The sequence below is a fragment of the Aptenodytes patagonicus genome, chromosome 5 (assembly GCF_965638725.1).
Source record: "Aptenodytes patagonicus chromosome 5, bAptPat1.pri.cur, whole genome shotgun sequence".
Lineage (NCBI taxonomy): Eukaryota > Metazoa > Chordata > Aves > Sphenisciformes > Spheniscidae > Aptenodytes > Aptenodytes patagonicus.
The window spans coordinates 41269308-41284946 of NC_134953.1; the positions used below are offsets into that span (position 1 = coordinate 41269308).

At 39.5% G+C, this 15639-nt stretch overlaps 1 protein-coding gene across 15 annotated transcripts in view; it reads left to right on the forward strand.

The window, feature by feature from the left end:
* Positions 1-15639, forward strand: part of PCDH15 (protocadherin related 15) — an 896179-nt gene that overhangs the window by 834352 nt on the left and 46188 nt on the right. For all 15 annotated transcript variants that reach the window (XM_076339474.1, XM_076339470.1, XM_076339471.1 and 12 more), the window contains one exon: positions 12180-12395. In XM_076339474.1, the coding sequence (XP_076195589.1) occupies positions 12180-12395 (216 nt within the window). The remainder of the gene's footprint in view (positions 1-12179; positions 12396-15639) is intronic.

The window sequence follows — 15639 nt, forward strand, 5'->3', positions numbered from 1 at the left end:
GTACCAGGCATTTACTGGTACGGAGGCGGCTGAGAAGGTTGGTTCTCTGAGTGAGAACCAACCGTAGAGGCGGTTCTTAAGGGTTGGTTCTCTAAGTGAGGTGAGATGCTTAAGAAATCACACAGGGGAGAGGATAAACTGAAGTCTGTAAAACAGTAGGGCGTATCAGAAGAGAAATGAGGACAACCCAATTCAGTGAAGAGAAAATAAGAAGGCAAAAAACAGCACTTGATCAGAGGTGAGATAGGATCCATCTTCTGCTTTTATGTCATAAAAATGCAACTCAAGTTAACGGTGATATATTTCTCATGACTCTTTCATCAACTGCGTAACTGTTATGTACCATAAAGACAGTATAGATCATGGAAACAGATATTTAAGTCACAAATGAAGATAATTGACATTGTGAGCACCTACATTGACTTTCTCATGTGAAAGTGATATAATACAGCAAAGTTCTCCTTTTTTGAGGTGACCTACTTGCCCAAGTGTTGGAAGCATTAAGGGCAGGCAACCATTTGGCACTGTGTTTGATTGCCTTCATATTGTAGCAAAAAGTTTTGTATAATACAACTTTTATAGCATAATTTACTAGTTAACCATATTTTAGCAGACTTTCAGAGAAAATAAATCACATTCATTAATTATATTTTTATATTTTAAGCACAAATGTGTGTTTAATTTGCCTCAATGGGTACAATAAAAATTCCCCAATGAGGGCCTTGGGTAGGCTCGCGGAGGATGCTGCTTCTGGAAGCCCTAATTTTGGAAACACCAGCGCTGGCTCTGTTAGTGAGCAATGACTTTTTCTGGAGTGGCAGAGGAGATATTGTTGATTGAAAATAAGGGTCAGATTTATTGCAAGAAGCTGGTCATTGCTAGTTTACTTACATTGAAAGCAAAGGGGGGTTTTAAGTACATAATACTTGAGTTGAGGTAACAACTCATCATCTGGATACCTATATCTACTTCAGCCTTTTAGATCTGAAGATCAGGATCTGGAATTTTATGTTAAGCCCAAGAACCAGATAGTGGTTTGGTTTCTGTTACCATTTATCCATGCATCCGTTTTTGAGGAAAGTATCTTGGCAGAAAACCAAGACTCATCTTCAAACCTTCTCCTTTCTCCTAAAAGCTCGAGCTCAAAGCTGTGTGTGGCTTTAGCAGAGGTTTGAATTGAACACCACACAGTTCTTTGTTATGTTCAGATATCTTCAGTTTCAGCTTCCTGAAGTTTGCAACATGTTCCTGAGCTGAGCATCAAAGGCCAGGAGGGAGATCATACTAGCACGGCTGCAGCGATAGAGAGCTCAGTCTGCCAAAGTTCTGGGACAGCTTTACAAGTGGGCGGGTCTTTATGGACACCGTAGAGCTGCTTTAACACAGTTTTAAACCAGCTCCTGTTGTCTGCCAAGAGGCTGGAGCAGGCCTGTGCAAACAGGTTTGCTTTGTCCAGTCACTGTTGGTGGAATAAGAGTGGGAAAAGATCAATGGATGGGGGGGTTAACTGCAGTGATCGGAATGGCTGGTTTTTAGATATTGATATGGCTCCTGCAGTTAGATGTGATTTACAGGGCATGCCTGCTTTTTTTTGCCATTGAGGTAATTAAATCAGTTAAGCATGATAATCACAGTGGCAGGCACTTGCCAGCAGTTATTGTTTAGTGGCAGTTTAAGCTAATACAATTCTTCCTTTTTATCAAATAGGAAATAGAAAAGATGAGCTGAGAGACGTTAGCTAGATAGTACTAAATTATAGGTGTTTACCAGTGTAGATACTAAGTAGGTTCAAAAATTACTTTGTAATCTGGGTTGAAATTCACTGTGTCTGTATTTTAGAGAGTATATGGGTTACATTAAGCAAGAGGTAAACAATATTTTTTAAGTTTTTAAAAATGTATCTAGTTTTGCAATAGTTGAAAAAGTCTGAAATGTCAGAACAGTGTCGGTGTTAATACTGAGAGGTGCTTAAGTTGCAGGATAAGATTAACAGCTGTGTTTATGCCCAGATCCTCACCTCCAGGTGATCCCTACCCCACCAAGATCCTCAGTGGCCTCTTCCAGCACTTGTCCAGGCCAAGGGATGAGTTAAGGCGCCTGCAGCTCTCTTCCCAGCTGTGCACCTGCGTCTTCCCAGAGGAAGCCAGGGGGGTGTGCAGGGCAGTTTCTGCTCAGGCTTTGCCCTGGGTAATCGGTGTCCTGCTGACACTCCCTTAAGCTGTAGACAGATCTCCAGTTCTGTCTCGTTTTGGCATTTAATAAATTATTCTCCAACTACCTCTCTTTCTTTGTACAGTGTTATTGGCACATAAGAATGACTCATTTTTGATGAGTGTAATTTATATAAAAATAAGATGAGAAGCTTTATTGCCGTATGCAAAAATGACAGCTTTCAAATTAAAAAAAACCCAACCACTAATTGGTTCCTCTTTAACAGTACTTAGTGATTTGCTGTAGTCATTAATTTTTAATATAGCAATTTATATAAATCATTTTTAGATAAATTCATCACAAATATACTGCTTAACATTTGTATGTTTAACTTCAGTTGCTTAAATCATTCTGTAGTCTGTGGATTGAACAAAATTTCACCCTTCCCATCAAAGCACGGTTCTTCCCCTCTTGAAAAATATTTTGTAAAGCACCCCAGTGTTGGCACTAATTATGCCATACAGCCTAGTGAGTAGCACTGGGAGTAAGAAATAATCTAACTGCCAGGGGCCAAACCCAAAAAAATGCAAGGAGAGAAGAAAACTAGTACTGAGTACATAATCTTACACACAAATTGAGTTTAGAGACAAATAGGCCAATAAAATATTGGATAAACACTTCTCTCATCATCAAAACAGTTACGTATGTGACTAAGGCAAATACTATAGATTGCTTCTCCAAGCTCTGTAAGGTGCAGCAATTTTGCTGGCAGCAGCAACCGCTTTCTTGAATATATTCATTTGAATAGCAAATCCTTTTAGAATAGGGTAATGTGTTGTCTTGCTCTCGATTTTTAGAAAGATTTCTATAATTAGATAAAAAGGAAGCTTGAGCTCAGAATGCCACAAATCATTATCAAGAAGTCACTTTTAATTAGAATTAATTTGGTTAATGATATGCTATATGAATTATTCTATAGGAATATGATTGTTTTGAGGCTAGCATCTTCTGAAAGCTGATAAGTACTAATGCTCTAAGAAAATAATAAAAGGAATATATTTATTCAAATGGCACTTTTTAACTGAGGCTTTAGTCCTTGTATCTTAAAGACTATGTTTATGTTGCTAATAGCTCAACAGGAAATGTGGAGCTGTGTTAAATACCATTTCTCTTGAAATGATAGCTGAGGCTGATTATCGTGTCTCAAATCTACAGGCAATGTCACACAGCTGTCTTTTTAAGCCTACTCATTTCCCCCCAAGGCTATCAAAGATATACAACACAGAGATGAGATATTTTGAGTCCAGGTTGATGATTTGATGCAAGACCAAAGGGTAGTCAGAAGCCATGGTGGTAGGACAGCTGCAGGACGTCTTGGTTGCTGGTTATTTGGGTTTCCCTTTCGCTCTGCAACCATTGCGCTGGGCCTGCAAGTGGTGGGACAGCTGGAACAACAGGAACAGCAGGCTGGATAATTGCTTTAATTACAGTTCTGGTGGTGCTCAGAAGAAGGCTTCAGGTGTTGGACAGTCCTGATGGGGATTGGTGTTATAATAACCTTTTATGCTCTCTGCCCTTTTCTGCAATTCTCTTTTTTCCCCCAGAATTTTCAACGTATAGAAGAGCCCATTTCCATGATCAAAGGCCTTTTCGTGCTTTTTGTTATGAACGTGTTAATTAAAACCAGATGTAATACTCATGACTACTAATTTATGAATTTTGTGGTTTGAGATTTGCTTTGCATTTCATTATATTAGAATTAGTTATTTTGCTTTGCCACTGCTATTTTCATATAACTCCTGGTTTTCCCCTCAGAATTAGAACCAGACTTCCTTTAGCTATATACACAATATTTTCAATCTGCTCTATAATACAAAACTAAAATGAACACAATCTTTAGGGAAATTACTAGCAGGAATTGACTTTTCACTATAATAGTGTGTTATTAGCCCTTTCATTTTAAACATTTCCTTTTACAGTATTAATCTCTAGTTTTGTTTGTTGAAGTGTATTTAAATGAGGAAATATCAGAGATGCTAATTCTAGTAAAGAAAGTGAGAGGTTCTTTTCTGAATTACTTCTCAGTTTATAAAGGTATTTTTTCTACTGAAAATGTTTGCAGAAAAGGAAGCTTGCCAAAATAAATGCCAGTGAATCAGTCTCTGGAAGTGGCTGACCTGTATTTGATAGAAATGGCTCTAATATGAAGCCAGCAGAGAGGTTTGATGATGATAATAGGAGCCAGTGGAGTCTGAAATGCAGTTACATCCTGAAGGAAACTTGATTCTTACAATATGGTTGATCAAATTTTCATTTCAGACCTTTTCTGTATTTTGTACCCCTTTCCAATAGGCTTCATAATGTAACTTCATCCTTTATTAGTCTTTGAATATCTTAATATACAGAACAGCAAAATAAAACAAAGCCATTTTATGCTACAGGTTTTTACCCTAATGACACACAGGGGAACAGGAATTACTCTTTACTTAACCGTAATCCTTGAAAGCAATCTATCTTAGCGGTTGCATACTGATCTAAAGCAATTGATAAAATAAATGTTTAAAATTCCTGGGTATGGTTATGTGTTACATATAGAGAGAATACTGGGATTACTTTTTTGCCCAGATGCATTTATCCATGGTAAATCTCCAGTTATTTTCTATTCATGCCTATAACCTCTAGATTTCTTTTGGTATTTCCTTTTTCCTTGGGATGACAGGTAAATCTTCACAGTGGCAAGTTCTGTAGAAGTGAGAGTCAATCCTCGGCACCTTGAGACAGCATTCTGCTGTGAAACACAAAGTTTTCCCTTCTCTAATTTTGCTTTTGCATGTATATAAGAGAACTGCTTCTTTGTAAAAATGAACTACTTTTCCAGTCATAATATTTTATTGGTTAAAATATGCTTTATGAATCACAGAGAGTAATCTGTAGGGAGAAAACATACTTGGTAGAAGTAAAAATCTACTTTGAAGTCTATTTGCAGTGACAACAGCACACCCTCAAACATGTGCATCTGCTATAACATCTGGCCTCTGACAAGAAGCTGCTTGCCCTGCTAAGAATAATATTACAGTAATTCCAAGCACACAGGTAATTTATTTCAAAGAACATATCTTGAGGTAATATGTTGGCTTGCTAAACTCTTTACTATAAAAAACAGTACCATTGTTTTCCCTTGGCAGTGTTCAGAAAAACTACTACCCTTCGTGATTTTTTTCAAATGTAATATTAGATTATTTCAATTACTATGTTATTTTCTAACATTTTTAAGACTGTTAGTCCTGCACATGCCTTCCAGAGTAAAGTACCTCCTACAGGGGCTGGAAGGGGTTAGTATGCCTGGAGTGTTTGCAATGCTGGATCATTCTCATCCCATGGAGGATCAGCTGCGTGGTCTGCCCTCCCTCACGGCACATACTCATAAACCTACTGTATCGAGCACTAGCTGCTATTGGCATAGCAGGAAAATCCCATAAAACCAATGTTTCTAATTTTTTTTCAAAATACAAGTTTGGGAATGCCTCTTATTCAACATTTTGTCTGATAAGACAGCCTATCAAAATTGATCCATGTTTCCACACCTTGGGTTTTTTGACACCATTGGAGGAAAAAGTGAACAATTCTCATTCCCTGTTTTTTCTTACTAACTGTATTTCTCAGAAGTTTCCGTGGAGCTGGGGTTTACTTGGAGTGGTCTGGGGCAGTGATCAGCAATATGCTTAGCAGAGTCCGTTCTTTTCCTCTTTGTTGTAGTACCTTTGTAAGTATGCCTAACAAACGATGCATTTAAAGTGTAAATTAATTACTCTTTGGCTCCGTGCAGCCCTCATGAAAGGTGATTATTTGACATTTCTCAAATCTGCACATTTCCGCAGGGAATATTGCAGTGTGAGGCGCAACTATGTGGCCGCACAATCACAGTGTTATGGTAGGGCACTTATCCCCTCACCCGGAGAGTCTTGTGAAAGCAATGCCATGTGGCAATAACACTCTGATACTGTCACCAAAATTGCCAGTGGGCTGACATGTTTGGTGGCTTGTTTGGGATGAGCATTAAAATCTTCGTTAGCCGTAGCTCCTGAAGCTATTGCATAATCATCAGACGATTACAGTTTTTATCATTCTCAGTGTGAGCTAAATTCAAACTAGCTGCTTAGAGTTAAATGCAATTGTTAATTTTAAATGTTTTCCAGTCCCCCTAGCAGGGTCACACTTAATCATGAGCCTGAGGATGCTAACAGGGCATGTAAAATGAATGGGAATGGGCTGTTGGATTTTTTTTCTTCTTCCTAGCTGAGTGCCACTAAGCAGATGGCAGGTTCAACTGTTTCCAGTCAGCTGCTGGCACATAAAATAGCTTTTAGAACAAGACCATTTTTGCTGGTAGGAATTTACAGATTGTTGAATATTTTCAGTTCTGAAGCCACATCTGCCATTGTACTGTTTTAGAGGCGGTTTTACTTTGTGATTTACAGGCACTCAAGCTAGTAAGTTTGTTACAGCTATTGCAGTTTTTCTTTTTTTTCTGTATTTCTTCACCACTGTGCTCTTTTACACTGTTACCTGTCTCTAGCACTTTCACACTCGTGGTCATCAGCTTGTTTTTGCCACAGACTGCCTCAGAATACTGTAGCTTTGCATCTCCTGGCACCTGCTCCTCAAACTTACTGTCCTTTACAGACCTCTCTCCACTAAATTCTTAGCTGTGAGATGTTTGGATGGCCTTTAGGGACAGCTTCTGTGTGAAGTGCTCAAACGCAACCCAAGTCTTGTGTTAATTAGTTACACCAGAAAAAACATATATATACAAACTGTAGCTGGTTACAGAAGCACCACTAAAGGAATCTCTATCACTCCTAGTTTTCAGCTCATATATTTTCATCTCTTGTCTTCCAGACATGCAGCTTGACTCAGCTCTAGTGAGTCCTATCTATTTCCATACTTAAGCTAACACTTTTTTCCCCTCTCAGTCCTCCTAAAGCTGAAAACCAAACCAAACAAAGTACCCTTCTGCTCCCTTTCTGTTTTAAGGCAACTGATGTGTTAAAAGCACTTTTTGTTGGCAGCAAAGCAGCTGTACCCTTCATCGCATTGCCGCTGCAGTGCTGGGCTGAATTAGACATTGCTTATCTGAGAGCGAACCCAGCACTGACAGTGTCCGTCTCTTTGTTGCCTCTGCAGTGCCAGGAATTTTAATATTTCTAATGACTTGCTGCGAGTTGTGCTGGCAGTCCATGTATAGGAGATGTAGTCACTGAGAACGCTTGGCTTACTGGTTTTTTTGCTCTAAGAGAGATAGCTGCCAATAAAGTTACAAAAAATAACTGTTAATGACTTCGTGGTAAATACCCTCAATGTTAAGGCCTAGAGCAGCATATCTGAGCTGATACCTGGCTGGTGTAATGTGCTTTTGTGGTGGGGTTAGGGAGCACCCCAGCAGTTGCACCTCTTCCTCCGTGAGAGAGGATGGGTAAGGGCTGGAGGCAGCACACAGTGATGCCAACGAAACTCCATTGTGTGGGCACGCTTACGCTCAGTTACAGGAAGGTTGAGTTTGGCCTGGTAATTCCTAAAATCGTACATATTTATCGGTACTCAATCATAGCAGAATTTAGGAGACATCTGTATTTCTTGCACATAATAAAAGGAGGACACACTGCTGTAATATTAAGTATAGCTCCCTCTCTTCTTTGACAGTCGTAATGCAACTCTTGAGATATCGTATATCTCTTCCTAATGAAGTGTCAAAAATATTTACCTTCAGGACAAATTACAAGAATAGCAAACGTCCTTACTCTGTATTAAAGAAGTTGCTACACTAATGTCAGCAGCTCACAAGCTCTCTCTGGTGGTCCTGCAAAGCTGAATGTTGCACCGAGTGTCGTTAGGTTTGATCAAAGTATAAATAGTGATGAAAAGGGGGGAATGGAAACAACAAAGTTAAAATATTTGAAATTGGAATCTGATGATTTTTCCGAGTTCCTCAGGCTGTTTTGCACCTGGCTTTGCTAATCTGCATGTAGATGGTTTCTGGGATGGAAATAGCCTGAACTGTAATGATACACTGAGGCCATCAATTTCTCTGGAGTGCCACTGAGTTCTCAGAACTTCTGAAAATTAACTTACAGCCTGCCTACCAGCTTTGGGCATCTGAACTCCAGGATTTTAGAGGCTGCATGCTTAAAATTTCAAAATGCCTCTTTCACTGGAGTTTCATGCATTAAACTCAGCTGCAAGACTTATCATACCATTCCTTCTAAGCAACTACACTAGTGTGATGTTTTTTCAGAAAGGCTGACTTTATTTAATGCTTGTGCCTGCAATATTGATATCCTAATTTGGATCCAAATTTTGTTTGTCCTTAGTTGCAGACATACACAAGCGTGAAATACTGAAGGTGAAATTGATTTCTGTTGTTATTGAAACAAAATACTGTTAAAAGTCATATCTTTCTGTTGAGATAGAATTTGCTAATATTAAAAAAATGATAGGCTTATAGCCCAGCTGAACCAATCTAATAAGTCCATTTTAACAAAGAAATTGGCTTTTTATTGAAAGGACATAGTGCTCATCTCTCAGGGCACCTCCAGAGAGCCTTTGGCAGTTAGGTGGCAGTTTGGCAGTTGCTGTAAGTCCTGTCTCGCTATGGTGAAGACCCCAAAGGAGCCGGATCAGATAGTGCTCTACTACCTGTGCCTCTGTGTCTCATGTGCCAAAACACATGCCGTGTGGGGTTACAGGAATTACTTTTTTTTTTTCCCTTGCCAGCTCCATTATCAACATGCAAAGTTGAGTGTGGATAAGCCAGTGGTTTTTGCCAGATTGATCTTTCCTATGTTGTTTGTGGCTTTAAACTGGGCTATGTTGTACAACCTGTACTTGCCTGGTCTTAGATGCACGCATACAGTGATTTGTTAGGTATGAGGCAAAGAAGTGTTTATTTTTAAAAGTTAGCCGCTCTGCATTACCATAAAATCATTGCCAAAGAGGTTTCCTTCTTATCTCTCAAGCAGCATGGAGGTGGTCTTCTGGATGGATTGTGCCGAATGTTATCCCCTGCTACTACAGGCAGAGGCTTCCTGATCTCTTTTTTGAGTACATGGAGGATGTAAAGCTCTCCTACAACACATAGGCAAAATTGATCCAAAAAGCACCAAGAGAAGCTACTTTGAATGCCTCTGTAACCTACAGTTTGCATATTTTCAAGGATGTTTTATTTCTGTTATCATGCTGGTTTTACATGTTTCTTTAGTAATAGTAATTTTAGTAGTAATAGTAATCACGTGGAATCTCATAGTTGTAATTTTAAGATTTCCTTTGCATTTGGTTAAGAACAGATACTTGAAGTGAAATATTTGATTTTTGGATGTTTACAGGGTGCTTGTGCCCAGGCAGGGGCTGAGTGGTCTCTGTGAGGAGAGGCCGATGCTGCCCTGGGCCAGGCACAAACAGTTCCAACAGCCCCATGGCCAGGCACAGCTGAGGTGGTGTTTTACTTTTTGTCTTTGTTTCTTATCATCCAAATCTATTTTATATGGCAGTAAATTAAATTAATTTTCCTCAAGTTGAGTCTGTCTTGCCTGTGATAGTGATTGATAAGCTCCCTGTCCTTATCTCAACACGTGAGCTTTTTTATCTTATTTTCTCCCCTGTCCTGTTGAGGAGGGGAGTGAGAGAGCAGCTGGGTGGGCCTCGGGCAGCTGGCCAAGATCAACCCACCACAACACGCTAATTTGAGAATACATCAGATGAAACACTGGTGGGAGTAAGAGTCCAGTAAGGTCACTGAAGTTGGTGAGGTTGCTGGAGGAATGAAGGTAACCTGTTGTGCAATTCAGGTATTTATGCACTTCTTAAAAGGGCTGACTTGAGCTCGGTGCTGAGCACTGACATTTAGCTCTCAAATAGTGATGACTGTTACCACATGCGTATCAACCTGATTTTTAGGTACAGCCACTTCCTTGTTTCCTTGCACCATATAGCATGTCTTCACATTTATTTGTTCCTTCAGCAATTTACTTGTCAAAAGGAAAGCCAAAAATGAGCCTAGTCCTGAAAATCCACCTGTCAAGCTCCTGTCTGCTGGCTCCGTGATGTTTTGGGGTTGTAGTCACCCATGCCAGTTGGATAGCAGGAGTGCTTTGGAAAAGCTCACCGATATCTTTACCTATTGACTGACAGAACGAGGTAAATTTCAGAAAACTTTCAACCTTCCCCATCTTTCCTAAAAGTGCTAATATAAGGGGGTTTGAGATCACCCAAGAGGTAGTAATCTTGATTTTTAAAAACCTTAAAAAAAAGCTATAGAACTAGAGAACAGAAGCACTTCAACACATTTTATATTTATGCTTTTTGTAGCCAAGCCAGGTAAAGCTTTGCCAATTTAGAGGAAAACAAAACATTTACAAAGGATGCAAGGACCGTTTTAAACAGTTCTGTCTCTGTGATGAGTGACAGCCAGTGTCATTGAGAGAGCTCATCTTTTGGGCAGCTCTGCAGCACATTGATGTGCTATGTGAAACACGTTTGCTATCTTTAGCTAAACCAGCCCAGATATTATCACTTAAGCGCTGTATAGTTTTATCTATTCTGTCTGGTCTGATAGCAGTCAGAGTAGCATGGAAAGCTCATACAGTTTTGAGTACCTGGATCATTCATCTGGCACGGGTATCTCTTGATGGTGCATAATGCAATCACTGTGCTGCATAGACTCGCTTGTTGTATCTCCTCACTGGTATTCCCTGAAAATTATCAGAAAATAAAGACAAAACAGGAGTTAGTAAAAGTTTCCACCTTATAGATCTTGTTCACTGATGGTGAGGAAACAATTAATGATGATTAATGGCCATCTGTTGAAGGCTTAATGACCTTGCGCAGATAATGCTTTTTTAGATGGCAATGGTGTATCGTGGTAAACAACTTTTCACACTGCCATAAACCCTGACTAGATTGTGATTATTGTTTTTGTTTTTAAGGCATGGTGAATTATGGATTTTACACAAAGACCTGCACCTTTTTGAAGTTAAGGGTGGTTTTTTTCTCCAGCATTAGCTGAAGCCACAGGTTTAAGAAGTCGTGCCAATGTTTTGATAAAAGCCTGCTAATAGATGCTGAAGTGTCCCAGATGCTGAGGCAGTGCCCAAGTCTAATGAGTGAGCAAATGTACAGGTGGTAATTAGCTACTATCTCGCTGACCCCTTCCTAGACAGAGCACATGAAGGCATTATAAGGGTCCTCAAAAACACTCCCATCTGAATTATGGTACTGCCATAATACAGGAGCATGATTTGTGCAAAGGAGTAGGTCGGAAGAGGCCAGAACGGGGCTACGCAGGGTTGTCAGGCACAAGGTAGGTGAAATAACATAGCTCCCGGGGATGCCTAATTGATGCCAGGACTGCGTCCTAATTCTGCAGCAGTTCAGCAATGGGAGAATGCCAGGGCAGCTTTGTGTCCTACACTGGGTCCGTACATCAGGTCCATTGTGTGGCATCGCAAGAATGCCACTCAATCCTTTTTTTTTTTTTTTTTTTTTTTAAATAAAAAAGGATAAAATTACTCCAAAAATACATGTGCTTAATCAATGAGGGTGCAGAATGTCTCTCAGAAGAGGGAGGACATTTTTGTGTAAGTTTGTGAATGCATTGCTGGTTTTTTTTTTTTTCTTTGATATTTAATATTTGGCAGTGGAAGTTTCTCAGAATTAAGCTGTTCTTACCTGTTCAGTTTGTTGCAGACTTGAAAGTCCATTTATATTTTTCTTCTTTTTTCTTTTTATTTGGAGCAGTTTATTGCCAACACAGGAGAAAGAAATTGCTGGAAAAGCAAAACTGTATGCAGCAAAGCTAAATGAACCATTTAAAGTAACAGTGATATCTGCTCTCCGGGATCTAATGTTTTAAACGTTAGAGTGGAAGAAATTTGCTGGACCAATATGCAGCTTTATTTAAAGGACAAGGTTAATGATTCTGTGCATGCATATTTACTTTTTTTATTTGCCTCTGCTTGTTTTCTTTTTCCTATTAGGCTGATGATAAAGACACTGGGAATTACAGTGCCATGCAATACAGACTCATCATTCCTCCAATCAAGGATGGTAAAGAAGGTTTTGTGATTGAAGCTTACACAGGGCTAATAAAAAGTGCTATGCTGTTCAAAAATATGAGAAGATCCTATTTCAAGTTTCAGGTCATTGCAACTGACAATTATGGAAAAGGACTGAGCAGCAAAGCAGAAGTACTTGTAAGTATGAGCCAGGCATTATCTTTATGGAATAATTCCTGAGGAAATTCAAAGACTACATAAAGTTTACTTCCAGGCAGACCTATAGGAAGGCCATAAACTGTGTGTACTTAATCTTTTTACGTCACTGAAAAAAAGCTTGTTTTTTAAACCAAAAGCTTTTATGACCATCTGAAACATGGTCATGTTTCATGGCAGATACTCATCTCAGTTACCACACTAGACATGATGATCAGTATTTTTTTTATTCAATGAGCCGTTGTTAATGGTTCGATTTAGATGCTAATTGTTTGCGTTAAAGATGGACCTAAGTTATGTTCTGGGTCTTCTGGACCCAGATGGCAGCAAAAAAAAGTGCTGGTTTTGTGCATTACAAGTATAAAGCAGGTCACATCTGTGCGGTCGGACACAAGCATTTACAGATCATCTCCACCTGTTCTCTAAGCCAGCAAGGTGCAGCCAGCTCCTGTATCAAAGCTGTGAAGCAGAGTTAGCATCGTGTTAAACCCCAGTTAATAAGCCAAGCTGAAAGCTTGCTAACTTGGGCTGTACTCTGTGTTAACATGAGTACGTAGCTTCTGGATCAGAGTTAGATCTGGTATATTTGGCTTGCAGTGCAGGCAAATATCTGAGCAAGCATTCTCTGAAACCTAGAAGTCAGTTGACTTACTGGGGAAAGCCAAGGTTGCCATGTCTTAGTTGCTCATGTCTGGAAGGGAGACGCAAGGAATATTTTTGGGCTGAGACTGTACTTTAAGTTTTCAGGGAAGCAACGTTTCAAAAATGGCACCAGCTTTAGGCCTTGAGCTTCATGTTCTTGTGCTGAGTAAAGGACGTTGACTTAGTCCAGTCACAGAAACTGTCAAAGCTAAATTTTTTTAAAGCCTATATAACTTGATGGATTGGGTTAATATTAGCATAAAGTCATAGGGATGAAGTGCATTATCTAGTTCATGGGAACACTGTCAAATGATACAAATGATAGCCATAATATTTGGTATATTGAGTTATGCAGGAATTCAGCAAATAAACATAATGTATGATGTCCTCATGCTTGACCTCCCAAAATGATATGGCATTCTCACACAATTTATGCAGTAATAGTATATTAAAATATAGCCAGAAGGTATTGACATTAAAATTAGAAAGTGAAGTATGTCTCATTAATTTATAGAGGTATCTTTAGGTTGTCTGAGTGAGTGATGAGCACTCTGGTACAGTGTTTTTGAGCAAGGCGTGAAAGTTTAGAGTAGCTGTAGGTACAGTTACAGACTGACACCATACCACCATGAAAGTTTGGGTTTGCACTGAACATGATCCATACGTGAAGATCCTTTCTAACCAGACTAAGCTGTTCCTGGGCTTCATGATTTGAACAGAATTTATGCTGCTGGCACTGTGGTGTCAGGTGCTCAGACTGGGAGGTGTTGATTCCTTTCAATACAAGCTCAAGGAGTGCACATAGATAAGGGAAATGAATTTAATTACTCATGTGCAAAAGAATAAGATGTGCGGGAAGAAGAAAGGATTGCACTGGGAGGAGGCCTAGAGAGAAGAGGTGGGGCGACACCTCTGTACAGTACAGAGGCACAGTACTGCGAAGAATCTGAGCAGAGCAAGGTATCCTCCAGAATTGGGGCCAGGATGCTTCCTCAGAGCCCTGGCACAGCTCTGTGAGCCGCATAAGCTGCCAAACCCACTGGTAAAATGTCTTCATGGTGTAGGGGATGGTCTATGTGAAGGATACCAGTCTGTTCCTGCTGGCTTGGGACTGGCAGGATGGCTCAAGTTAGACATCTGTGGATCTACAGTTTGGTTCCATGTGATGGCATTTCCCTTTTTAGCCTCTGTGAGACAAAAGAAAGAAATAAGAAATTACATTTTAATATAAGCTTGCTGCAAGTAAGCACTGAAAGGTACTAAGTAAGTGTGGATAGTGAATATTCACTATGATATCATCTTTAATCAAATGTTTGTTGGGGTTTGGGGTGGTCCCAAGGCCCCTTCCTCATTCAGCTCTCAGCATAAGCTACTCCCAGGAATCCATTGGTGCCGTATAATGATCAGGACTGTTTGTGGGCTCTGCCTCGCTTGATTTAAAAACTGGAAAGTGCCTAGTGAATTCATTCATGGGATCAAAGGGATATGGCTTATGGGCTATTGGTTATCAACAATTACATGCTTTCCCTGCCTCTGCTGCAAGCTTCCCGTCTGTTGTGCTACTTATTTAATTTAACCTGGACCTTTCCTAGTTCTCAGCAATGTATTCTTCAGATACTTATGGACATGAGACGTCTGAACATGCTGACTTCCAGCCCTATAATTTAGGCTGGTGCCTGCTATTTAGCATCACAGGACCTGGTTGTATTTTTGCTCAGTAGACTGGAAGTAGCAAAAGCTTTCCAAGGAACGGTGGGTCGGATGATCCCTGGTAACTGTGCCCCAAAAAGCTTCCAGAGAGCGGTGACGGTGGTTCCTCACGAAGAGCCTTTGCTTTCCCACATCTTCCAACTCTGCTCTCAGCATGTTTCTATCTCTCCTCGAGTGGAAGGGAACAGTTTCTCCCCACAGCTTTTCTTACAATGTAGTTAAATTGGACTTAGTTCCTCAACTTAATGCTATTTTTAATAATTGGAAAATGAAAGCCTTTACAAATGTGGATAGGAAGAAAATTAATGTTACTATGGAAACCTTAACTTTTTCTTGATTTTTGTTCAACACCCTTGTTTTACTATAGCTTGTCATGAATGTGTGTTTAGTCATATTTTTGTATATGAACAAGTAGTCATAATTATGATTCCCTGAATATCAAAAGAACTATTGCCTTTTTTTAAGTGTTGCATTTATGCAGTACTGAGTACATAGGTGCACAGTGGTTGCTTGAATTGGCTAATGTAGTTAATTCTATTAAACTGTTCATTGCTTTAGAGTTCCTTTCAATGATCTTAGTCTAAAACGTATTTTGTGTTCATTATAATTCTGTTTTTCTTACACAGAAGTCTGTACATGCTGATCAGTGCATCTGATGACATTTCAAGAACATTTAAATATTTAAAGTTGAATTAAGCTTCAAAGCTGGTGAATCAGTGTTTGATGTGAAAGTATATTATGGCTTGTCTGCTGAAGTTCTTACAGGGCTCAGACTTCTCTTTTGAAAAACAGGGGTTGTTTTTTTCTTTTAGAATTGAATCAGCTAACTCTGATTTTTAAATTTATCGTGTTTAAGATTGTCCTACTTTTCCAA